A 21,759-nucleotide genomic window follows, 5' to 3' on the forward strand; every position below is an offset into this window, starting at 1 on the left:
GTTTTTGGCCTTTAGGGACTTCAAAATGAAAAATTAAATCGGTCCCGGGTCCAGGTCTTACCATGAGTACTACGGTAATAGCTTATTTCCTATATGGGAAATTCGCTAAAAAAAAAAAAACATTTTGAGTGTATAGTGCGAAAGAGACGGAGGATTCATGTCGATGCAGGCTTTTTCTCTACTGATAAGACTGCCAGCAATGCAGGTTGGACAACCAAATATCGGGATAAAGTATCAGATTATCTAGAGAAGTGTAAATCTTCTGTTTGAAACACAACTTTAATAGCAGTTCATGCTGTACATACCAGAACTATCATCTTGGAGACATAGTAAGGTCCAGGAGTGTACAGTCCGTTGCCTATTTCTCTCAGTAACACAGGTATCTCTGATGGGAATGTATGAAACACACTGTAGGTGAATGTGAAGATAGTTTCCACCACCACCAGGTACAAGCATCCCTGCATGTTCTGTATACCAGCCTGGTCTACTGATAGACCTGTGTATGGAGTGGATATCAGCAGTGCGATGAACTGCAAACCAAGTTAAGTTATATAAAACGCTTTTTGAAAAAAAATATCAAAATTGATAAACAATAGATTAATATCTCACCCAGGCAAATACAACAGTTTTCAATAGTATTACAGTAGTTAAGAGTCATCCTTTCCTTTATAAAACTTTTGTTGCTTAAAGGACGGGGATTCGCAGCTTAAGTTTAAGGCGAACATGTATGAATAACAAAAGAACAGTTAGATACAGTTTAGGTCTACTTGACTGAATTGTTAATTTTATCTGTAATGGTTCATCAACATATTATTTACAGATAATAGTTGTAACATACTTAATTATAAGTTTTATAGCTTTTATAAAAACACACATCATGGTTTGTTTCAAACCAAAGCAAAAATAGGAAAAATATTAACTTAAAAATCATTAAAATGTAACAGTAAAAACATATGTTGTACCATATAGAAGGCGAGTCGTAGAAGCTGTTCCTGGGGGTTTCGAAATATTTCAACAAATGACCTCCAAACAAGCCAGTAAAGCTGGGTAAAGAGTTTCGGCGTTTGGCTGAAAATATAACAAATTAAGTCTTACAACTTGAAAAATAATCTTAGCCTATATTGGTTAAATAAATAATATAAACTGACAGCCAGAAATTGATGCCTTTAATAGGAAAACAAAATATCCCATAAAAAAATATCACTCAAAAGTTTTTTTTTTTTTTTTACAGCATTTATTTCTGGTTCAATGTAGACATTATACACAGAAGTGTTAACAAAATTAAAAAGAAATTACTGAAAACAATACCTAACAAATCAACTTATTTTACTTTTTCAACAATGTAGAATGTGAAAGTTTATTTCCACAATCAAATAAATAAATGTATGTATATCCAATGCGAAAAACGTGTTTACATTTTTAAGATTTACTGACCAAAGAATCTGTGATTTGATTACTGTCTAAACCCGCAGTCCCTATGCATTTTCTACTCTAACCCTGCCTAAAAGGTGTATTTAATTTATATATTAGACTAAGAGAAATAAATGGTGTTTTTTTGTGTGTGTGAAAATAGTATCAAGATAACCATTAGGCAGTCAGTTTGGAACTCTTAGGCAGAAGCCCATGTGATAAGTTTTGTTTATATTGTATTGCTGCATCATTACTTGTTAAAATAAAGATTAATTTGATTTGAAATACTTCAAGCTATTAAAAATACAATTTAATTGTAATGTTTAGTTGAGCAATACTTACATATTCACATACTTCTGAAATTCGTCCTCCAACTGAAAAAAATATGACCATTAAATAATAGGGAAAGTATATAAAAGAAACGTCTTATAACACTTAAAACATATATTTACGCTTACTGTTACTCACAAGACAGAACATATACAAAAAGATAAGTGGTGATCGATTTCGATTGGGCAGTCCAATCATCATCAGACCCAATAGGCGAATGACGAATGTGGCGAATAGGTGTCATTGGCCTATTAATTGGGTCTGATGATGATTGGAGTGTCAAATCAAAATCGATCACCATTACCATCTTTTTTGTATATCTACCTTCTTGTGAGTAACAGTATAAGCCAAAATATAGGTTTTAACTTTAAGTGTTATAAGACGTTTCTTTTATTTACTTTCCGTAAATTTAGTATCACGTACAATGCTGATCAATAAGTTATTCATTAAAAACTATTTTAGGACATAGATGTATACATTGATGCAGATTATTTTCAATAATCTTTGGTCCATGTTTCCAGGAACGCTATTTTTCAATAGCATTTTCAAAGAACTCAATTTTAGAACCAACCAACAGAAAAATACCTTTCTTCACAGCAAAAAGGTAATCATAACAAACAAAATAACATTGATACACACTCCTACATATAAACATTGGAAGCATTATAGCAAACAATTACTGAAACACACATAGCACAATTTTCTAAAAATATGTGAACAAAAATTACTGACTGCCTTCAAACAACTGCAAACATTAAAGAACGAGCAGCAACAATAAACACAACAATTTTTTACCATAGTATAAATGGCATTACAACCAAAATGAACAAAAGCTGTATATTACTTACTTCTCCGTAGTGTGCTACACCGTTGCTGACTTCTAGTATGTTGTTGTGCCTCTTGCGGTTTTTCAATTTCTCAAGTTTCTTCTCGTGCTCTTTTCCAACCTCAGACTCCAGATACTTGGAACATATTCTTTGTACCTTGGATTGAGACTCTGGCTGGTCGGTGACATTTAGTTGTGACACTAGGAACTCTGCCAGGTTATAAGAAGTGGGACAAACAATGTCTAAACTGTAAAAAATAAATTATCATTTAATGCATCATCCATTACTCAGTTAACATCATGTCAATTAGGATACATGTACGGAGATAGGAGAAATGTCCCACTGATAGTCACACCACTGTTAAAAATAACAAAGCGACAGTGTTGGAGCATGGGTTCTTGTCATGCACATCCCGCTTGCCACTCTCATTGACTTGATCTATACTTGTGTAAACTCACCTCACAATATATTCATTTTAGGCTAGGCCTATTCTATAAATGTTTAAAGTTAATAAGTAACAAAAGATATACGAATTACAAAAGGTATTTTATTGAAACAAATGAACAAACATGCAACAAAATTTAAAAGGCTAAGTTACGTTGATGAAAGGACTGACAATGGAGTGTGGGCTGAAATTAAAATAAAATAGAAGATAAGTTTTAAATAAAGGTTCAAATTGACAATAGTATAATTTAGATGTGCTATATCTCAGGGTAGGGTGTCGTGCTGGCTTGAATGCTAAGAATTAATATATGAAGTAGTGTCCAAATAATTAAGGTGTTTAACTTACAAAATCCCAACAATGAAAGATCTAATTTTGAGGTTGTCCAAAAGGTAAGTCCAATGTGCACTGAATTTAAAAGAGTTTAAAAGAAAAAGTTTATACTTAATTTTGAAAATAATGTTTGGAGTTAGTCCTCTTGAGGTTGACTAAAATATAACTTGAATATAAACTGGTTTTTCTTGATGATATTGATTAATTTAATTTAGATAAAATCTGGACTTCTTCTTTTAACAGTTTCAACTTTCAACTATCGCTTCCCTTCTCCCTCAATCTCAATGTTCACATAGGTCTATTGTTGAACACATGGATCACTGTTTCACTGCTTCTTTAATTTTGATTCCTTAAGGACTAATTTTGAAAAAATATTATAAGAAATTTTAAAGTATTGCAATTCTCTTACATATTTAATAAATAACTATAAATAAATTTAATGAATATTAGGCCAGCTTTTCTGAGGAGTGATTAATAACAAAGGTGTATGAACAAAAGTTAACATATTTTAAGAAACTTAATACTAAATAATGAATGAATGAAATGAGATGTCACTTCCCATCTGGTTGGTGGGAAATAGTGATTAAAATGAGAATGAATTTTCTAGGATACCTGGGCGCCTGTGCAGGAGTAGGCGAAAAGGGTTATTACCCTCCTGAGAAAACTCTTTTTTTTACTGTTATCATTTAAATAAAGTACTAGCAGCAAAACCCAGCTTTGCCTGGGTACAATTATACAACGTACAATAAGTGGTTAGCCTATAGAATAATTTTTGTTTTGTTTTCATAGATGTACACGTACGTATCTTGGTACTATTTATTAATCTAGAAATATGTTAAATATCCTTATAGCAACTAAAATATTAACCATTAGAGTGCCAGGCGAGAAATAAAAGTAACGCTCAAAAAATGCCGATGATTTTTCCCGAAGGTCGCGCTAAAAATGCCGAGCGCGATCTGGCGATTTTTAGGTTAAAATTTCGTAAAAATCGAATTTTCGATATTTCGACCAACGAAAATCGATGTATCGCATCTAGTAACTTTTGACTCAATGTTAATATATGGGTTAAAAGAATCCGAGTATCCATTCGGTTGTTATGACAACTGTTCGATCATTACGAAACGTCCGGTCAGCCGGACGTTGGCACTTTTGGCTCGTTCTAAAAACGTCCGGTCGGCCGGGCGTCGGCACTTTTGGCTCGTTTTAAAAACGTCCGGTTCCCCGGACGTTGGCACTCAAAGGGTTAACAGCAATTAAATTATCCAGCTGATCATAATGTAAAACAAATATGTTCTTCATAAGGATAACATGGGAACTTAAAAGCCACTGGGGCAGAGCCCAAGGGACTTTTTCAAAAATGTTAAGCCAGTTTGAAAATTTACACACCTAGACAAACATTTTGGTATATAATATGTGGGGTTAAGTCTTAAAACAAAAAAGCCTTATTGTTCACAAAGTTTCATGTAGCGTATTAATAATACCGGGTGTCCAAAACCACCCATACACCCCTTTCAAAACGATGGAAACCTTTTCTTACAAACTAAAAATAATACAGAACTAGCTAAATTGGGCACGGTCTACCAAATGGTGATAATTTCAAATCCAAAATCACACCGGAAGTGGCTTTTTCAGACCGGAAGTTGACTTTTTTAAATGTAAACTACCAATTTTGATTACAGAATCGGATTCTACGTTGAAAAATACATAACTTTTGTCACAAACATTTTTTGAAACACTTGTTTTCTACCTCTAATCCCCCATTAAAGTCAATAAATTTTGGTCATTCATGTGTCAAAGTTACTGAAACAATAATAGGGAAAAAGAAATAACAAAGATTACATAAAGACATATGATTAATAGAATCAGCTGTTTATTTTAAACTCCTTAGCAATTGAGTAACAGCTGGTCTACACATTGCTAAGTTTATTTTTTTTTTATAATTTATTGAAACATATGACTCCTTAAATGTAAAAACAAATGATTTATTTTTAAAATGAAATGAAATTAAGCAATGTGTAGACCAGCTTTAACTCAATTGCTAAGGTGTTTACAATGAACAGCTGATACTATTTATCACATGTCTTTATGTAATCTTTGTTATTAGTTTTTCTCTATTATTGTTTCGAGTAACTTTGACAGATGAATGTCCAAAAATTATTGACTTTACTGGGGCATTAGAGGTAGAATACAAGTTTTTTTCAAAAAATGTTTTAGACAAAAGCTATGTATTTTTCAACGTAGAATCCGATTCTGTAATCAAAATTGGTAGTTTACATTTAAAAAAGTCAACTTCCGGTCTGAAAAAGCCACTTCCGGTGTGATTTTGGATTTGAAATTATCACCATTTGGTAGACCGTGCCCAATTTAGCTAGTTCTGTATTATTCTTTGTTTGTCAGAAATGGTTTCCATCGTTTTGAAAGGGGTGTACGGGTGGTTTTGGACACCCGGTATAGAAGATGTAACATACAACACTAAAGGACCTCTTGACTCATGGATTAAGACACATGTTTACCCCACCCCCTCCCCTTAAGCTGGGTTTTCCTAGGCGCGGAAGCGGAGAGTGGAGAGAGGAACGCGGAGAGTGGAGAGAGGAACGCAGAGAGTGGAGAGAGGAACGCCGAGAGCGGAAAAGAGATTAAACATGGTGTTCCGCTCTGCTTCTAGGAAAACAGTAACATTAAATTACCTAAAGCCGGGTTTTCCTAGGCGCGGAAGTGGAGAGTAGAGAGAGGAACGTGGAGTGCGGACTCCACTTGTCTTAGGCAATTTAATGTTACTGTTTTCCTAGAAGCGGAGCGGAACACCATGTTAATCTCTTTTCCGCTCTCTGCGTTCCTCTCTCCGCTCTCCGCTTCCGCGCCTAGGAAAACCAAGCTTAAGACAAGTGGAGTCCGCTCTCCGCATTCCTCTCTCTGCTCTCCACTTCCGCGTCTAGGAAAACCCGGCTTTAAGATAATTTACTGTGGACACCAGCACTGAGCCTGGAATTCTATTTTCTTTAATGAAACTAATGAAAATCTGTTAGTTGAACTTAAGCTAAATGTTTATTGAATTAATTCTAATTATGAGCTATAATAAAACTATTATGAGTACTAATAGTACTAACTTGTTGAAGTGTTGTAGTGCGTGCTGTGGGTCGCCCTGGTAAGCCAGTTCACCTCCAGGCGCTAGCAGTATGACACTGTGGAACATGTCGAAAATGCCGGACGTAGGCTGATGGATGCTGCAGATTACAGTCTTGCCTCTCACTGCTAGACTGCGTAGTCTCTCCACCACAGCGCCTGCGTTGTAACTGTCTAGACCTGTAGTCGGCTCATCACAGAACAGCAGCGCAGGGTCTGTCAGCATCTGTATGGATAAGATTCATTTTAATTCTGGCAAAACTGTGGCTACTAATCACGAAGACCCGATAACAAGGGAGTGGTTTAGAGGAAATGATACTAGCCGAAAGTCTAGAGGATACCATTTGTGTTGAAGAGACAGGTTTCTTTTTAAATGCACCCCAGACCAATCTCTCACTTTTAAGGACAAGAAATGTCCTGTGGGCAAGTTTAGCAAAGAAAGAGTTTGTTGTTGGAGGTTGGGAATATAAATAACTTAGATCAGAAAAGCTGACTCTTTTTTAATAAATACCGAATGCTTTGAAAATGTGAAATGCAAACCACTAGAATAGATTGACAGTTCACAAACCTGTATCACTGGTAGGTAGCTTTTATTCAAAGTGGTTGTTCAATTTGAAAATAGTAAAAGAGAGCTAACTGTGAAGCTATCCTCTTTTTAGACATCTGCACCTTACAACTTATATGAAAAACGAGATTTTTTTCCCCTGATGTAACTTCAGTTGTCCAGCCTATGGTTAAAATGGGCGTTATCGAGTATCTATTATTTTTACAGACATGTTGGTAAAACATATTTCAGCAAAGCGTTGTGATAATTAAAAAATAAGGTTCCTTAAGGCCACTCATAATATGTAAAAGACCAGTGAATTTTTAAAGCTAACAAAACTGGAGTGGCAGCAGTTAAATTTAGAGCAGGCAAATTAACAAATGTTAGTACCGATTGATACTGTAGTTTCATTTGTGTTCTAAAATGTGGTGAGGTAAAAGACAAAGAGGTATAGTACGAGTGCTTGACAAGAAAGGATAAGACAACAAAGCAACAAGACATCCAGTCACAAGTTAAGAATGGAATTACTTACTGTTGAAAGGTGACAGTGCTTATCAGATTATTTAAAGGGACTCAGGTAGGATTTTAAGAGTAAACTGGAGAAAAGTAACTTTTTTCCTACCAATTAGAATTTCAACCGTGTTATTTAAATACAGAAAACAAATAACAAATGTATATCCCTAAATAACTGTAAATCCTCTACCCTCAAATCAAGACAGATGGCAATAAAATAGGATCCAAACCTGGACAGCAAGTGAGACTTTTTTGGTTTCTCCGCCTGACAGAGCCGACAGCCTCGTAGTGCTGCATTTGGCCAAACCAAGCTCGTTGATGAGTGTCAAAACTCTTCGGTTCCTGTGGGACGTCCTCAGACGACGATCCATCTTCAATCTAGCCTGGAAGTAATATTAATTATTATAATACCTTTTTTTAAACACACAAAAACAAATCAAATAAACAAACGGTATCAGCAATCTGACAAATACATTCTTTTAGCTTGTTGAAAATGAGCGAGGATTGAAAAGACACTTTTTTCCTATGTTATGAACTATATTTTTTGTCAAATTGCTCCATTATTTAAACAATCTAAGCTACGAAATGAAAATACTTATCATGTAAAGTTAAGCTGTTTCTAAATTGGCTTTTTCTTGTTTTGAACCTTGCTATTGTGAACAAACAGTTTACTAGTGTACATGTTGCTCGAATTTGAGTAATTGCAAAGTATTACAGAAGTTATTTCAAAACGAATAAGAATCATATTTACAATGAGTTTAAAAGGGTCAACTCAAAGATTACCGGTGTGTATCTCATGGAAATACTCACAATGTATATAACAGTTCGATATAATCAAGATTTCCTGTAAATATTTGATCATGTTTCATAAGCTGACATTCTTTTTTAGTCTTTTCTACAAACATTTCCTGATTTATAGCCGCATAATTTGTCCATGTTTATCTTCTTTATTGATAATGTAGCCTGCATGGTACCACCCTTGTCGCCAGCAGTAAGTATACAAATTTCAGTCATTTTTTAATAAAGATAAAATTTGCTCTCATTACCTTAAGGACTTCCTGCATAACCTGTCTGTCACAATTTTATTTGGCGTTCTTTTGGTTAGTTGCAATAACGTTAATTATATTTACCTGAGAAATGCAGAGTAAAAGGCCTGATTTTGTTCAGTTGGTTTTGTTTCACTTAACTATGAATAATAATTAAATCCTTCAATTAAAATGTTAGTAAGGGTTTCTTGGATAGTCACAGGCTATTCTTCTAAAATCACTTGACTTTTATGGAAACATAGATTAAACGTCCTTGACGTACCAGATTTACTTAGCCTTAGAGGGCTTTCCTCTGCAATTATCACAAAGTTAAGTCCATGTTTCTTACTAAAAATTGTAGCACTTTGGCTAACATCCTCGTTCATCGTTTGTAGGAATCTTCATCTTGTAGGTGTTCTTCATTATATAGACTAATAACAATAATAATTTTTTTCAAAAACATCATCTCTATTTCTTCTACTCAGTGGCATTCTATGACTTTTAATGTTTCCATAGTTTGCAAATCGGTTCTTCCAATGATTGTCAAGAAATATAGTACTGTGTAAATTCAATGTTCTCATTTGGATAATATTTTAAATTGTCCAGGCTTTCTCACTTTTTTTCATTGTACAGTAATATGTATGCAAACCCAAATTCAAAGAGTTTTAAATATTTAATTTCAACCAAGTCAGTAAGATGGTAAGATTTAGTTTTTGTAGGACGCATTTCCTTAAATTGCAACTTAAATATTAACAGCAATTAAATTATCCAGCTGATCATAATGTAAACAAATATTTTCATCATAAGGATAACATGGGAACTACAAAAGCCACTGGGGCAGAACCAAAGGGATTTTTTTTAAATTTAAGGTCAGTTTGCAAATCTACGCGACACGCTCTTTCTAATGAGACGTCAATGGTCAAAATTGATTATGGCGAAGGAGTTCAAAGGATAAATTTTGTGTTGGCGTATTAATTATATGGATTGAATTGTTAAGATATTAGAATTTTGTTTGTGTTTACTATGTTACTCCCCCATTTATTGGTAGATATGTTGAACTATTAGATATATCGAGAGTTTTCTTAACTCAGTTAGTGTGATTAACTGCTTCCTTGTGACATTCATCTTCTTATATTCAACGTAAACAAACTTAGATCCAGTACACAACAATGCAACAATGAAAAAATCGATTGAAAATAATCATACAATCAATTGCTTCCAATCAAAGTGATCAAGTGATCAAAATATACTGATGACGTAATCAACTGCACCAGCTGATTTTCACTCCCTAGGAAGTAAAAAGTATAACTGTCCTTTTAGAGGGCTGTGTTTGTGTTATTTTTTCATGGTAAAAAAGGCCAATTACCTTAAAAAAATCCAAATTTTAAAGCTAAAATTGAGCCCAGATAAGGGTGTAGACTACAGTTCATTTTATACATTATTCATTGATGATTCCCTATGGTGTTTGCCATTGCTTATTAATATCAGCAAACTTACATTAGTACAAAGACATGATGGCATATTTAAAAGCTATTCCTGAAAATGAAACACCAAAAGTTTCCCTCTAAATATTTAACTTGGTAACCCTAATACAAATATGAACTACAAAATAAATATCCTATAGTAGGAGATATCCACAAACCACTATGAACCTTTTGATAAAAGAGGCTTGACATAACCATCGATGTATAATAACTCCCTGGATTGCGCGCTCAGGTTGAAGTAGGGTTCTGAAAACGGGCCGTTGCTACCTTGCTCTGTCCGCCAGGAGTGGGGATAAAGGCATGACTCATCCTAGTGCCGAGCGTCGCGCCCGCTCTCACCACGTATTGCTATAATAGTTTTGTGGAAATATTACGAGTAAAATTGATTGTAACGAACTTAAGGAGGTTTCATAAACAGATATAATTAATCTAAGTACTTGCTCACACTTTACAGACTGTATCAAAAGTAAATCTCAGAAGAAATTTAGTGATGTAATGAAAGAGTTTGATTTATTTACATTTGAACATTGGCCAGAATAAAATACTACAATAATTATTTGATCACATAAGCATGTCATCATTTGCTGCTGTGAGCCCCAATTATTATTGAGAGACTTTGCAACATGTAATAATTTACATTTTGTTTATATTACTGTAGCTGTTTATGTTACTTATTGTTTATTTGTCACACTGTGATTAACATGTTTAAAAAATATATTATATGTTGTTAAATAAAAGGAGTGTATAATATTTGATGCCATCAATATCTCCAATTCATTGATTATTCTCAGTGAAGTAAAATAATTACAAAATATTTTCTTAGGTTAATATTAAATATTACTGTGAATCCAAAATCTTTGATTCAAAGATTTTTTTTAACTATAGACTATGGAAAGCAATAAAATGCATAAACATACGCTTGTAAATTTAGTTACCCATTCTTCGTAATGTGATGACATATTTTATGTAATATATAATGATAATTAAATGCCAGAAACTCAGTATCTAAATCCCGTAAACTAATGCCTAGCCGGCCGCGCTCTTAGCACCATAGCCGCGCCAAGCGATTTCATGCCTATTTTTAATCGCTTAAAAATTATACAAGCAAACTCCGTATCAAAATAAGCTTGAAATAAAATATAAAATTCATACTTTAATCTAAAAATTTTCCTGACCAAAAAATAAAAAAGTTTCTCGCTTACTAAATTTTTCATGTTTTTAGTGGTGTTAAAAAACAATCATCAGTTTAAGGTTAAAACTAACTACATAGTAATAAGCACTGGTTTTTCCAGAAAAATAGAATATCAATTTTAAATGTGGATGTTAACAAACAAATATAGCAGAGTAGTTTGAGTGAATGTATGTTTGTGTAAAACAGAGAGGTACATTCGGCCCGCCTCAGTATCCCACCAATTCGAATGGTGGGCACGGACCATTTTTCCACCACACAGTGCGCTAACCAGTAGACTAGAGTATTATACATCGATGGACGTAACAGATTACACCTAAATCATGAACTGACCATGAGTTGCATGTGCTCGAGGACAGTGAGGCCCTTCAGAGTCAGGTCCTGTTGTGGTACAAAGCCTGACACTCTCGTCATCAGCTGTTGAGTCACCTGGTTTCCATTGAGCAGAATCTGGCCGTAAACATCACCTAGATAGGCAGAAACAGTTATAGGTTCATTACGTCTCTTTACACAATACCGTGGAGATGTTATTGTAGCAAATAATGTTGTGTTCTATTGGCTGTGCTTATGGTATTAGAAAAATATTATACATTTTTGATATTTTTCAAAAAATTATCCAGGATTTTTGTGCTACTAATGGACCTGAAGAAAACTCTATTGTCATTAGAGCAAACTAAATTTTGTTGTCTATACTAAGAATTATCATATAAGAACATTTGTAGTTTCAGACATAAGCTATTTTTCTCTAAAGTAAATGTTTTGTCCTCACCTTGAAGCCGCTGACTGATGGTGGCCAACAATGTTGTCTTCCCTGCTCCACTGAAAAATACCACCTCAATTTGTATTACTATTTATTAATAATATTTGTATGGACTTACTTGAGTATGTTATCTGCAATGTTGAGCCCATACTCCATCATCAAGATATATTGTGTGAGATTCATATATAAGCCCAAAAGTGGCTTTACTACCCTTGTACTGAGACGTAGAGGCTAATACCACTAGACTAAGCCATTTGTTATGGCAGTTATAACAATATAATCAGCTATGTATGTAATAATTGTAAACAAATTGTTTTTCTTAAAAATAAAACAAAACACATGATTTATTCTCCACTGCAACAATACCAACTGTAACGTAAAATCTAAACTTAAATCTTTCTACAACTTAATCTAGAGTTCTACTGGACCGATTTTATGTTGGAAAGCTTAATTTGAGTAGATTTGCAAATAATTATGAAAGTTTGTTATTGTGGTGAAAAATTTAAAAAAAACACGTTTTCCATAAGAAATACATTTAAAACGGGGTTTTTCACACTTTTTATTTGTATGAGACTTTTGGCTGCCTTTTTTGAGTCTTTCAAAGAAGTACATGGTATTAATTTGTAGGAAATTTTTTTCTCTTTCAGGATATCAACTTACACTTTGGTCAATTTCCTCACCATTTAAAAGTTATTTGCAAAAAAGCTAAGCAACCTCCAAATTTTAGTAATGAGAAAATAATGAGTTAGTGGTTTTTTTGTCAATCTTTGTACAACTAAATCTAGACTTCTACTGGACCAATTGTGTTAGTTTGGAAAGCCTAATTCGTGTAAATTTGCAAACAATTATGAAAGTTAGATTTTATTATACATTTGTGAAAAAAAACAAGAATACATTTAAAACGACTGTTTTTCAAGTTTCTATTTCCAAGTTTATATTTCAAAGTTCATATTTGTAGCTTTGGGCTGCCTGTATTGAGTATTTTCAAGAGATACATAATAGTAATTTTTAGGAAATGTTATTCACTATCAGAATATTACCTTCCACTTGACTTCTACTCTACTGGACCGATTTTATTAATAAGAGGTCTTGGGATAACCTTATTTTTTAGATTTGCAAATAATTATGAAAGTTTGATTTTTTTAAAGATTTACAGAGTGAAACCCGTAAAAGCCGACAGTTACTGTTGAGGTTTCAAGCAAGATCATTTAACTATAAATCAATGATAAATAACTCCATTTTTGGAACAATTTGGATTGTTCGTGATTCAGTAGTGTGCTTTAGGTATCGTAGGTGTGACTTTAATAATCAATAATTCAAATGAAAGCTAGTATTTTTACTGAGGGTTCTTGGATCAAAACATATAGGATAACGTAATAAAAATTGAGTATATACATCTAAAATTCAATTCCATATCTGAGATATAATCAAATTTATGTTTTTTTATTGAGTGATATTTAGTATCTTAAACTTAACTGATTTAAACAATCAATATATCAAATGAAAGCCTTTATTTCTAGTAGTATTTTAAGACCAAGACAAATAAAATAACTGAAATGAAAATATTGAATTGATTACAGATAAGTCCTAAAACTATTATAATTATTGTTGATTCGTGATTCAGCAGCGTGCTTCAGGTACGTATGATCTTAATAATCAATAGCTCAAATGAAAGCTGGTATTTCATTTAAGGTTCTTAGACCAAAACATATATATTATAATTTAATTAAAACTGCTGAAATACATCTTTAATTGAAATAAACATTTTAAAAAAATCTAATTTATATTTTTTAGTTGTGTAATAGGTACATTAGATAAATGAATGATGATTCTTGATGGCAAATTTTTGCTTCCATAGCTTTATTTTAAGACCAAAATTATGAAAATCGGTCGGACATAAGAGCCAAACGAGCTTGGAAAAGAAAACCAAATTTAACTCCCATAAGAAATGTACAGGGAGTAAGTTGCTTTTGTGCATAGCTCAAAATATACGTCAGATAAATGAATGCCGATACTTCAAATGTCAAGCACAATTTTGAGGTTAGGTTCCTTCCACAATGCAACACTACAGTAATATCGTTATTCTATTAAATTTTTACTAAATCCAAGACAAAACCCCACACTACACTAAATTTGGAATAGTCCCCAACACCAATGACATTGTCGGATCTGAAAACGAACTATACCAGATTGAAGTATAAAACTGGCACAACAAGTGGCAAGCGAAACAACGTTCCCCGTGTGAGGCTCACACTGGATCAATACTTAGGAGTTAGGAATGGTACGGGTACGTAGTTTAATGTAGTACGCCGCGCGCGCCAATCCCGCACTACGTTAAATAACATAGGCCGAACTCAACGAGTTGTGGTGTTAAGGGATTTTATTCATTGGTTTTACACAAAACAGACATTTCTCGGTTTATTATTTTATTATTATTACTATGTCAAATGAGATGGGGATATGCATATTTTAACACAAATATGACGGAAGGATGAGTGTAGAATAGAGCGTTTAGAGCATAGGAAGGATAGGCATATGCTTTGAATGTGCTCTGTGATCTTTACAAATTTCTCTCTAATAACCTTCATGAACTTTACAAGTTGGTCTATTTTGAGATAGAATTAAATAGTGTCAGCTATGGTCCTAGTGAGAAAATATAATCGTTTATTTATAATATAACTAGCAGCTAAACCCGTGCCTTGCAACGGGGTCAGTACGCAAGAGACAATAATTTTGATTCTTTAAATATGCCTTAAAAATGGTTTCGCACCTACAATTTAATTTAGAAACAAAATTTAACAGTTGTTAACCAGTTTAATATTTTTTCTGTAACACACACACACAAGACACCAACTATTCTTTATAATAGTATATAGAAATAGATAACTTCCATTCACTTGCTTATAAATAAATAAAAAGGCCTTTATTTACGAGCGAGTTTCATGATACATGGTTTTCAAACTAACTCAATAGAAGATTTAAAAAATGTAATGGTTACCTTGGCCCCATAATCGCCACCAAAGACCCAGGCTCTGCTAGACCACTCACTGTAAAATAAAGAAATGCTGTTTTAGATGTAACGTTGGTACTTAAGTCTAAGACAATACAACTTGCTCCCTGAAGTATCGTTCTTAATACTTTTGTGCGGTGTATTTATATTAGAGAGGAAAAAGTCGATAGGTTTGGTATAAAAGAGTATAATTTATTACGAGAAAAATGAATGCGTGATGTTATGAGCGGTGATTCAAGACGAATGAATGCAACAATGAAAATTGATATATGGTAATGTGATGGGAATTACAGAAGGACTGTTAAAAACAAAGACATATAAAATTAATACAAAAAACAAAGGCAACTTGACTGAACATACCGCCCCCTTTGAACCAACAATGTTCAACAAAAGAAAAATTGAAAAAATATAAAAACTTTTTAGAATTGACCAGAGTGGGTTGTAATTATTTAAAGAATGCAGCTTAATGGTATGAAGACACTTTGAATGATGGTCTTGAATGAGGATCAGCTGGTCTGTAGCTATGAGGAGCTGGTGTGTTTTAGCAAACAGGGTCTACACATTGAGGTTTTCTTTCTTGAGGTTCCACTTGAAACAACGCTGATGAGGGGTCTTAAAATATTCTTGACTCCAACGGCAGCATAGGCTTTGGGTGATGTCTTGAGGTAAATTATCAATAAGAAGTGAGATCTTTGTTGGGTCAGGAACAGTTGTCAGAGAAGATTTGATAAGAAAATGGCCAGGAGTTTCAGCTGTCAGTTTCGAAGGTTTTGAGTTTGCTATTGCTTCTTTTTCTTTTTTTTCTTGGTTGGAGTGATTTCTGCTATCAGCCATAGGCTTAGTAGGCTTCAAAAAATGTAGGAGTGTGTGATGAAGTTTCAAACAGGTTTTACAAGTATTAGTAGACTTGCAGCGTTTAGCAAAGTGATTACCAAGGCAATTTGTGCAGCGTTTTAAGTCGCGTACAACTTTAAGCCTTTCTTGCGGGGTTTTACTATTAAAGACAGGGCAACTGTATATTTTGTGATTTTTATGGCAGAAAAAACATTTCAAATCATTTGAAGTACATATCAAAGCCATAGGAGGATGTTGAAACTGAAATGATTCATCAATTTGACGTGGAACTTGGTGGAGGGTTGGATATTTGGAGAGGAGCAGCTTGCTGACTGTGACATAGAGATGCATCTTCACTGTTGTTACAAAAGTCTTTAAGAAATTTGATTATTTTACTTGCTTGAGGAAAATCAGAAGAACTTATGCGTTTTGATTCGAAAACTTGACAGAGGTTGGAATTCATTTTTCATAAGATCAACATACTTAGTAGGTAGTTGTCTTCCATGACATTATAGTCAAGAACACTAAGAGCTTGTTCATTTTCATTAAACTCATTTAAAAATGATCTAAGGTTTTTGATAGATTTGTCAGTTATATTGGGCAAATCGTCAATTTTATTGAGGTGGACAGAGATTAGCCTACGCTTCGAGTGATATCTTTCCCGTAAAGCATTATAGGCTACTGTATAGTTGCCAGACGAGATCGGTAAGGATTTGATTAAGTGTAAGGCTTCGCCTTCAAGTGAACTTATCAAGTACTGGTGTTTTTCAACAAGGGATAAGCTACTATTGTTGTGGATAGTAGTATCAAAAAGGTTAATGTAGGATGTCCATGTTTTAGTGTCACCATTGAAGGACTTCAGTTCTAGCTTAGGCAATTTTACAATGCTAGAAGTAGGCCTAGAGGTTAGGTTTGTTGTTACAGAGTTTTTTGACAAGTGTTCATCATTAAAGTTCTGAATTAGAAGAGAAATTTCTGTTTGAATGTTTATTGAGAGTTCTGATATGTCGTTCTGGAGCTTTAAAATAGCTTCTTCATTGTCAGAAAAAAACGTTAGTTTCGTCATCAACATCAAGAAGTTTATCTAGGTTAGATTCAAAATTGGCAGAAATTGTTTTAGCTTTGTGCAAATAAAGGTTAAGTTTAGCGGTTTGAGCTTCTGTTATTTCTAATGGACATGATTGAATATACTCACTGATCGTATTTAATTTATTTAATTGCAATTTGCATCTATTGGAAAATGTGGAAAATCTCATTTTGAAAGTTAGGCCTAGATCGTTCAATAAATAGTCAATATTGTAAACGGATGGAGTAATTTGAGGATAAGAGGATAAGGACGACTGAGGAATAAAATCAGGGTTTCTTTATTATTTTCATGTTGATATTGATTTATTTTGATAACTTACGATGAGATGTGGTGCGTTGTCTTCGAAGTACAAACAAACATAACCTTACTTTTCAATTTCTTGACGTTTGAAGTTGAAGTTGTAGACAAAATGAAGTGATGAATGTGGAGCGGAACTAGCAGAACAATGACGATGTTGAACACTTGGAATGAGAGGAGTGTGGACTGTATCGTGACGTAGACGTAAAGTTCAAAATGGCGATGCGGTATTGTCCTTGGCGGCTTCACGTTGGATGAAATACGTTCAACCGAGACATTGAAAATAACATGAGAAAAAGTCGCACTAATGTTCGTAGATATAATCCGCGGCTCGATAGGACCAAAAATGTGCGGTGTATTTATATTAGGAGGAAAAAGTCGATAGGTTTGGTATAAAAGAGTATAATTTATTACGAGGAAAATGAATGCGTGATGTTATGAGCGGTGATTCGAGACGAATGAATGCAACAATGAAAATTGACATATGGTAATGTGATGGGAATTACAGATGGACTGTTAAAAACAAAGACATATAAAATTAATACAAAAAACAAAGACAACTTGACTGAACAACTTAAATACTTTTCATTGAAATGGCGACCATACAAAGTAGGTATTTTAAGCCAAGTATGAATGGAGATGAGTGTAGGATGAGTGGCGCGATCTTGTAGTCTTGTTAGTAACTAAGGCCGACATATTCCTTAGACACAAGCTGTTAATTAATAGCCCATACAGCTAATGGCAACTTTCATATACTACATGATTTGTTTTTTAAGCTCTTTAAAAGGGTCTAGAGGGAAATGGGAAAATTTTGTGTTTTGAGGGTGAAAAATGAGAAAACCCATTTATTACCCCATAAAACCCCTCGTAAAACCCGTTCCCGTGGTCGGATCATGCTGGTTTGCGAACTCATTCAAGTTTATCCCGCATAACACATTTAAACCAAATTTCATCCGAATTAGACGTAAATTACTCAAGTTATCACGTTCACGGACGTATATATATATACGTTATATATAATATACTACAAAAATAATTATAAATTAATAACCAATAAATGTTTTGGCATCCCTCCCAAGTAGCACAAGAACAAGAATGGGCCCAACACTGATCCTTGTGGCACTGAGTATTTTACTGTCCTAACCTCAGATTTAATATGGTACATTTTATTCCCACTTAAATGAACAATGTTAACAAACTGTTGGCGTCCCTCCAGATAAGATTCAATCCAGCTTAACTCTATGCCACCAATTCCATTCATTTTAAGTTTATTTAGTAGGTAACTTTAAATGGTGCACACTGTCAAATGCCTTGGACATATCCAAAAAGGCACCAATGACTTTGTTGTCCTCATCCAACTTTTCTAATACATTTTCAATGTAAGATATAAGTGCTGTAGTGATGGATTTGTTTTTTCTATAACCATGCTGCTCTATATCTAATAAGTTATTAATTTCAAAATAATCCACTAATTTAAAAAGAAAGCATTTTTCAAATAATTTTGAAAGAGCTGGTTGAATTGCCAGTGGTCGATAGTTATTTGGATCTTTTTTGTCTCCTTTTTTGTATACCGGGATAATTTTTGAAATTTTCAGCTTATCAGGATGAAAACCTGTTATAAGTGAAGTATTAATGACGTGTAAAAGTGGCAGTGGTTACAGTTGGCAATGATGATTTGAAGAATCAGAAGTCTGTGAAATTATTAGGGGTAATATATGATAAAAATCTGAAGTGGCATGAACATATTATACCATTATGTAAGAGATTAAATAACATTTGTTTTAATATGAGTTGCTTTACAGCCTGTACCAGCATGGAAACAAAACTTATTTTGTACTATGGCTATTTTTACCCGTTACTGAAATATGGAATAACATTATGGGGCGCAACAAGTTTAATAAAAAATGTATTGAAATTGCAAAAGAAAATCTTAAGAGCCATGTCCCTCAAAAAGCCTGGAAGCTCATGTAAAGAAGTATTTAAAAGTTTAAAAATACTTACCGTACCATGTATTTACATTTTTGAGGTTCTGTGTCATGTAAAAAATAATTCAAATTGGTACTCTATAGAAAAAAATAGCCACAATTACAATACTAGAAACCAGAATTTACTTATATACCCTCATCATTCTACGACATCTTTGGAAAACAGTATTCATTACATGGGAATCAAATTGTTCAATAAACTTCCAAATCACTTAAAAAACACAGCAATGAGTCCAGCACAATTTGCAGATAACGTTAAGTGTAATCTGATCAGAAAAACCTATTATAAAGTTGCCGATTTTCTAAATGACTCTCAAATGTTATAAGCAGGTCCTGTTACTTCCATAATATTTTATAGGGTAAAAAGTTCCTTCTCTAGGGAACTATCAACTAATCTTGTTGATTTTTAAATGTTACATATTATATATAGGCCTATATATAGTTTTTTGTTGTGAAATTTTAATGAAGAGTCTGTTATTTACTACAATTAAATGTTTTATTTATAATTAAATTATATAAATCCTGAATTAAGTTGGTAATGGTAATAGTATTTAGTTTAAAGCTTGATATTATATTTTTTATTAAACCTTTTGGCTAGTCTATACAAAGAATTCCTCAAATGTTAGACAACTATTGTATTTATTATTACTAAATACATTTTAAGAAAGGACATTATAATATTAGGCTATAAGAAGAATGACGAAGCACCTGTACATCTATAACCTCTGTACGTTTATGTGCTAATAAACATGATTTGATTTGATTTGACTACTTCCCTATAGGGAAATTTGCTAAAACGGCTGTTTTTGCTTCAGTATGACGAAAAATAGTTTTTACTTTTTCTAAAAATAAACAGCAATAAGATTACAACATTAACAATAAAAAGAGTTTTAATCATAAACTTCTGGAGAAAAGTATTCTACTGCTGCACTTTTAAAGATAAATAAAAATATTCATTATTCATTTTATTCACAGAGTGTGTGACAAGGTAGACTAAGCATACATAATCAAGCATGCAATTCTCCATAGAAAAACTATGCATACATTATAAGGTATCAGATTATCAGTTCCAGTTACATTATTCAAGCCTTGGCAGTAGAAAAACAGCCAACCACTAGACACCTGCTTGACTGGTTCAGTGGTTCTATGTTCCACTCCAATGGCACTCTCAACTTTCATATGATTGTACATTTCAGTTCAATTTGTGTTCTTTTTGTTTATTTTAAAGGGTCGACACTAATGTTGAAGCAAATCTACAGACTTCATGAGATTTTTTTTTCAATAATGAGCCTATCATACTTGTATAGATAGTTTTAGATAGTCTATATTTTTTTAAGAGTTCTTAAACCATACTAAATTAGTAACATATCTTTATTTTTAAAACGTTTTTATTATCTCGCTTTCTTGTCTGAGGTTAAGAGGTACAGATTCTGCTTTTGAGATATTCTAAAATATAAAACAAGCATTTCAAAGTAAAGATAAAACATCTGATTACAGATAATAAGGTTTTGGTTATTTATTAACAGGTCACATAAAATAGATTGAACATATTTCCACATTAACGGCTAAAAAGTAGAAAATAATTTATAAATATGTGGAGAGAATAAATCCTTGTAAGATTTAAAACTAAAAACGTGGGCGCATGCAATAGCCAATTTACAATTATTATTATCTTTGCCTATTGAACTATTATTATCTATTGCATGCGCCCACGTTTTTTGTTTTAAATCTTACAAGCATTTATTCTCTCCACATATTTGTAAATTATTTTCTACTTTTTAGTTTGTTTTAAAACGTGGTATTTTAAAAAGTTTTTTTATTTACAAATTATTTAGTTTTATATCACATGTAAAAGAGATTCATGCAGCTTGTGAATAAAACAAATCCTATTAGATTGTTTTGATTCAAAACTGAAATATGAATAAAATAAAATGCATTGTTGTAGCCCCGAAACTGTAATATATAAAACTGGTTTTACATTACCTTTATCAGTTTCAAAAGTAACCTTCATCAACGTGTTAAATGTTTCGGGGAGCTGCCATTGTCAAACACTTCATTACTGGAATATGTAGATTCGCTTGAATAGCTTCATTCTCATAACACATCACACAACAAACAAGAGTTAAATTGTTTTTTTAGCGAATTTCCCATATAGGGAATAAGCTATTACCGTAGTACTCATGGTAAGACCTGGACCCGGGACCGATTTTTTTTTTCGTTTTGGGGTCCCTAGAGGCCAAAAACACCATCCGTTCAAATTCATATATATATATTTATATATATATATTTATATATATATTTATATATATATTTATATATATATTTATATATATATATATATATGTGTCCGTTAGCGCGATAACTCGAGCAAAAATGATCCGATTTTGATGAAATTTGCTACAAACGTGTAAACCTACGTTTATTCGAACGAGTTCGCGAACCAGCATGATCGGACCATGGGAACAGGGGTTTATGGGGGCTTTTATAGGGTAAAAATGGGTTTTTCCTATTTTTGACACAAAAAACATAAAATTTTGAAATTTCTTTCCAAACTATTTTGTAGAGC

The 21,759-nt window shown here is 33.1% G+C and overlaps 1 protein-coding gene across 1 annotated transcript in view; it reads right to left on the reverse strand.

Annotated features, from left to right (window-relative positions):
* The window catches only part of LOC128989776 (protein scarlet-like), a 48,672-nt gene that overhangs the window by 19,142 nt on the left and 7,771 nt on the right, over positions 1-21,759 (reverse strand). The window contains exons 3-11 of the mRNA XM_054411818.1: positions 14,979-15,027; positions 11,990-12,039; positions 11,554-11,687; positions 7,753-7,905; positions 6,450-6,691; positions 2,589-2,814; positions 1,753-1,784; positions 963-1,068; positions 306-530 (exon numbers count right to left, since the gene is read on the reverse strand). Coding sequence (XP_054267793.1) covers positions 306-530; positions 963-1,068; positions 1,753-1,784; positions 2,589-2,814; positions 6,450-6,691; positions 7,753-7,905; positions 11,554-11,687; positions 11,990-12,039; positions 14,979-15,027 — 1,217 coding nt within the window. The remainder of the gene's footprint in view (positions 1-305; positions 531-962; positions 1,069-1,752; positions 1,785-2,588; positions 2,815-6,449; positions 6,692-7,752; positions 7,906-11,553; positions 11,688-11,989; positions 12,040-14,978; positions 15,028-21,759) is intronic.

The sequence above is a fragment of the Macrosteles quadrilineatus genome, unplaced genomic scaffold (genome assembly GCF_028750875.1).
Source record: "Macrosteles quadrilineatus isolate MER2022 unplaced genomic scaffold, UCM_ALF_1.0 Scaffold_3__2_contigs__length_128488019, whole genome shotgun sequence".
Lineage (NCBI taxonomy): Eukaryota > Metazoa > Arthropoda > Insecta > Hemiptera > Cicadellidae > Macrosteles > Macrosteles quadrilineatus.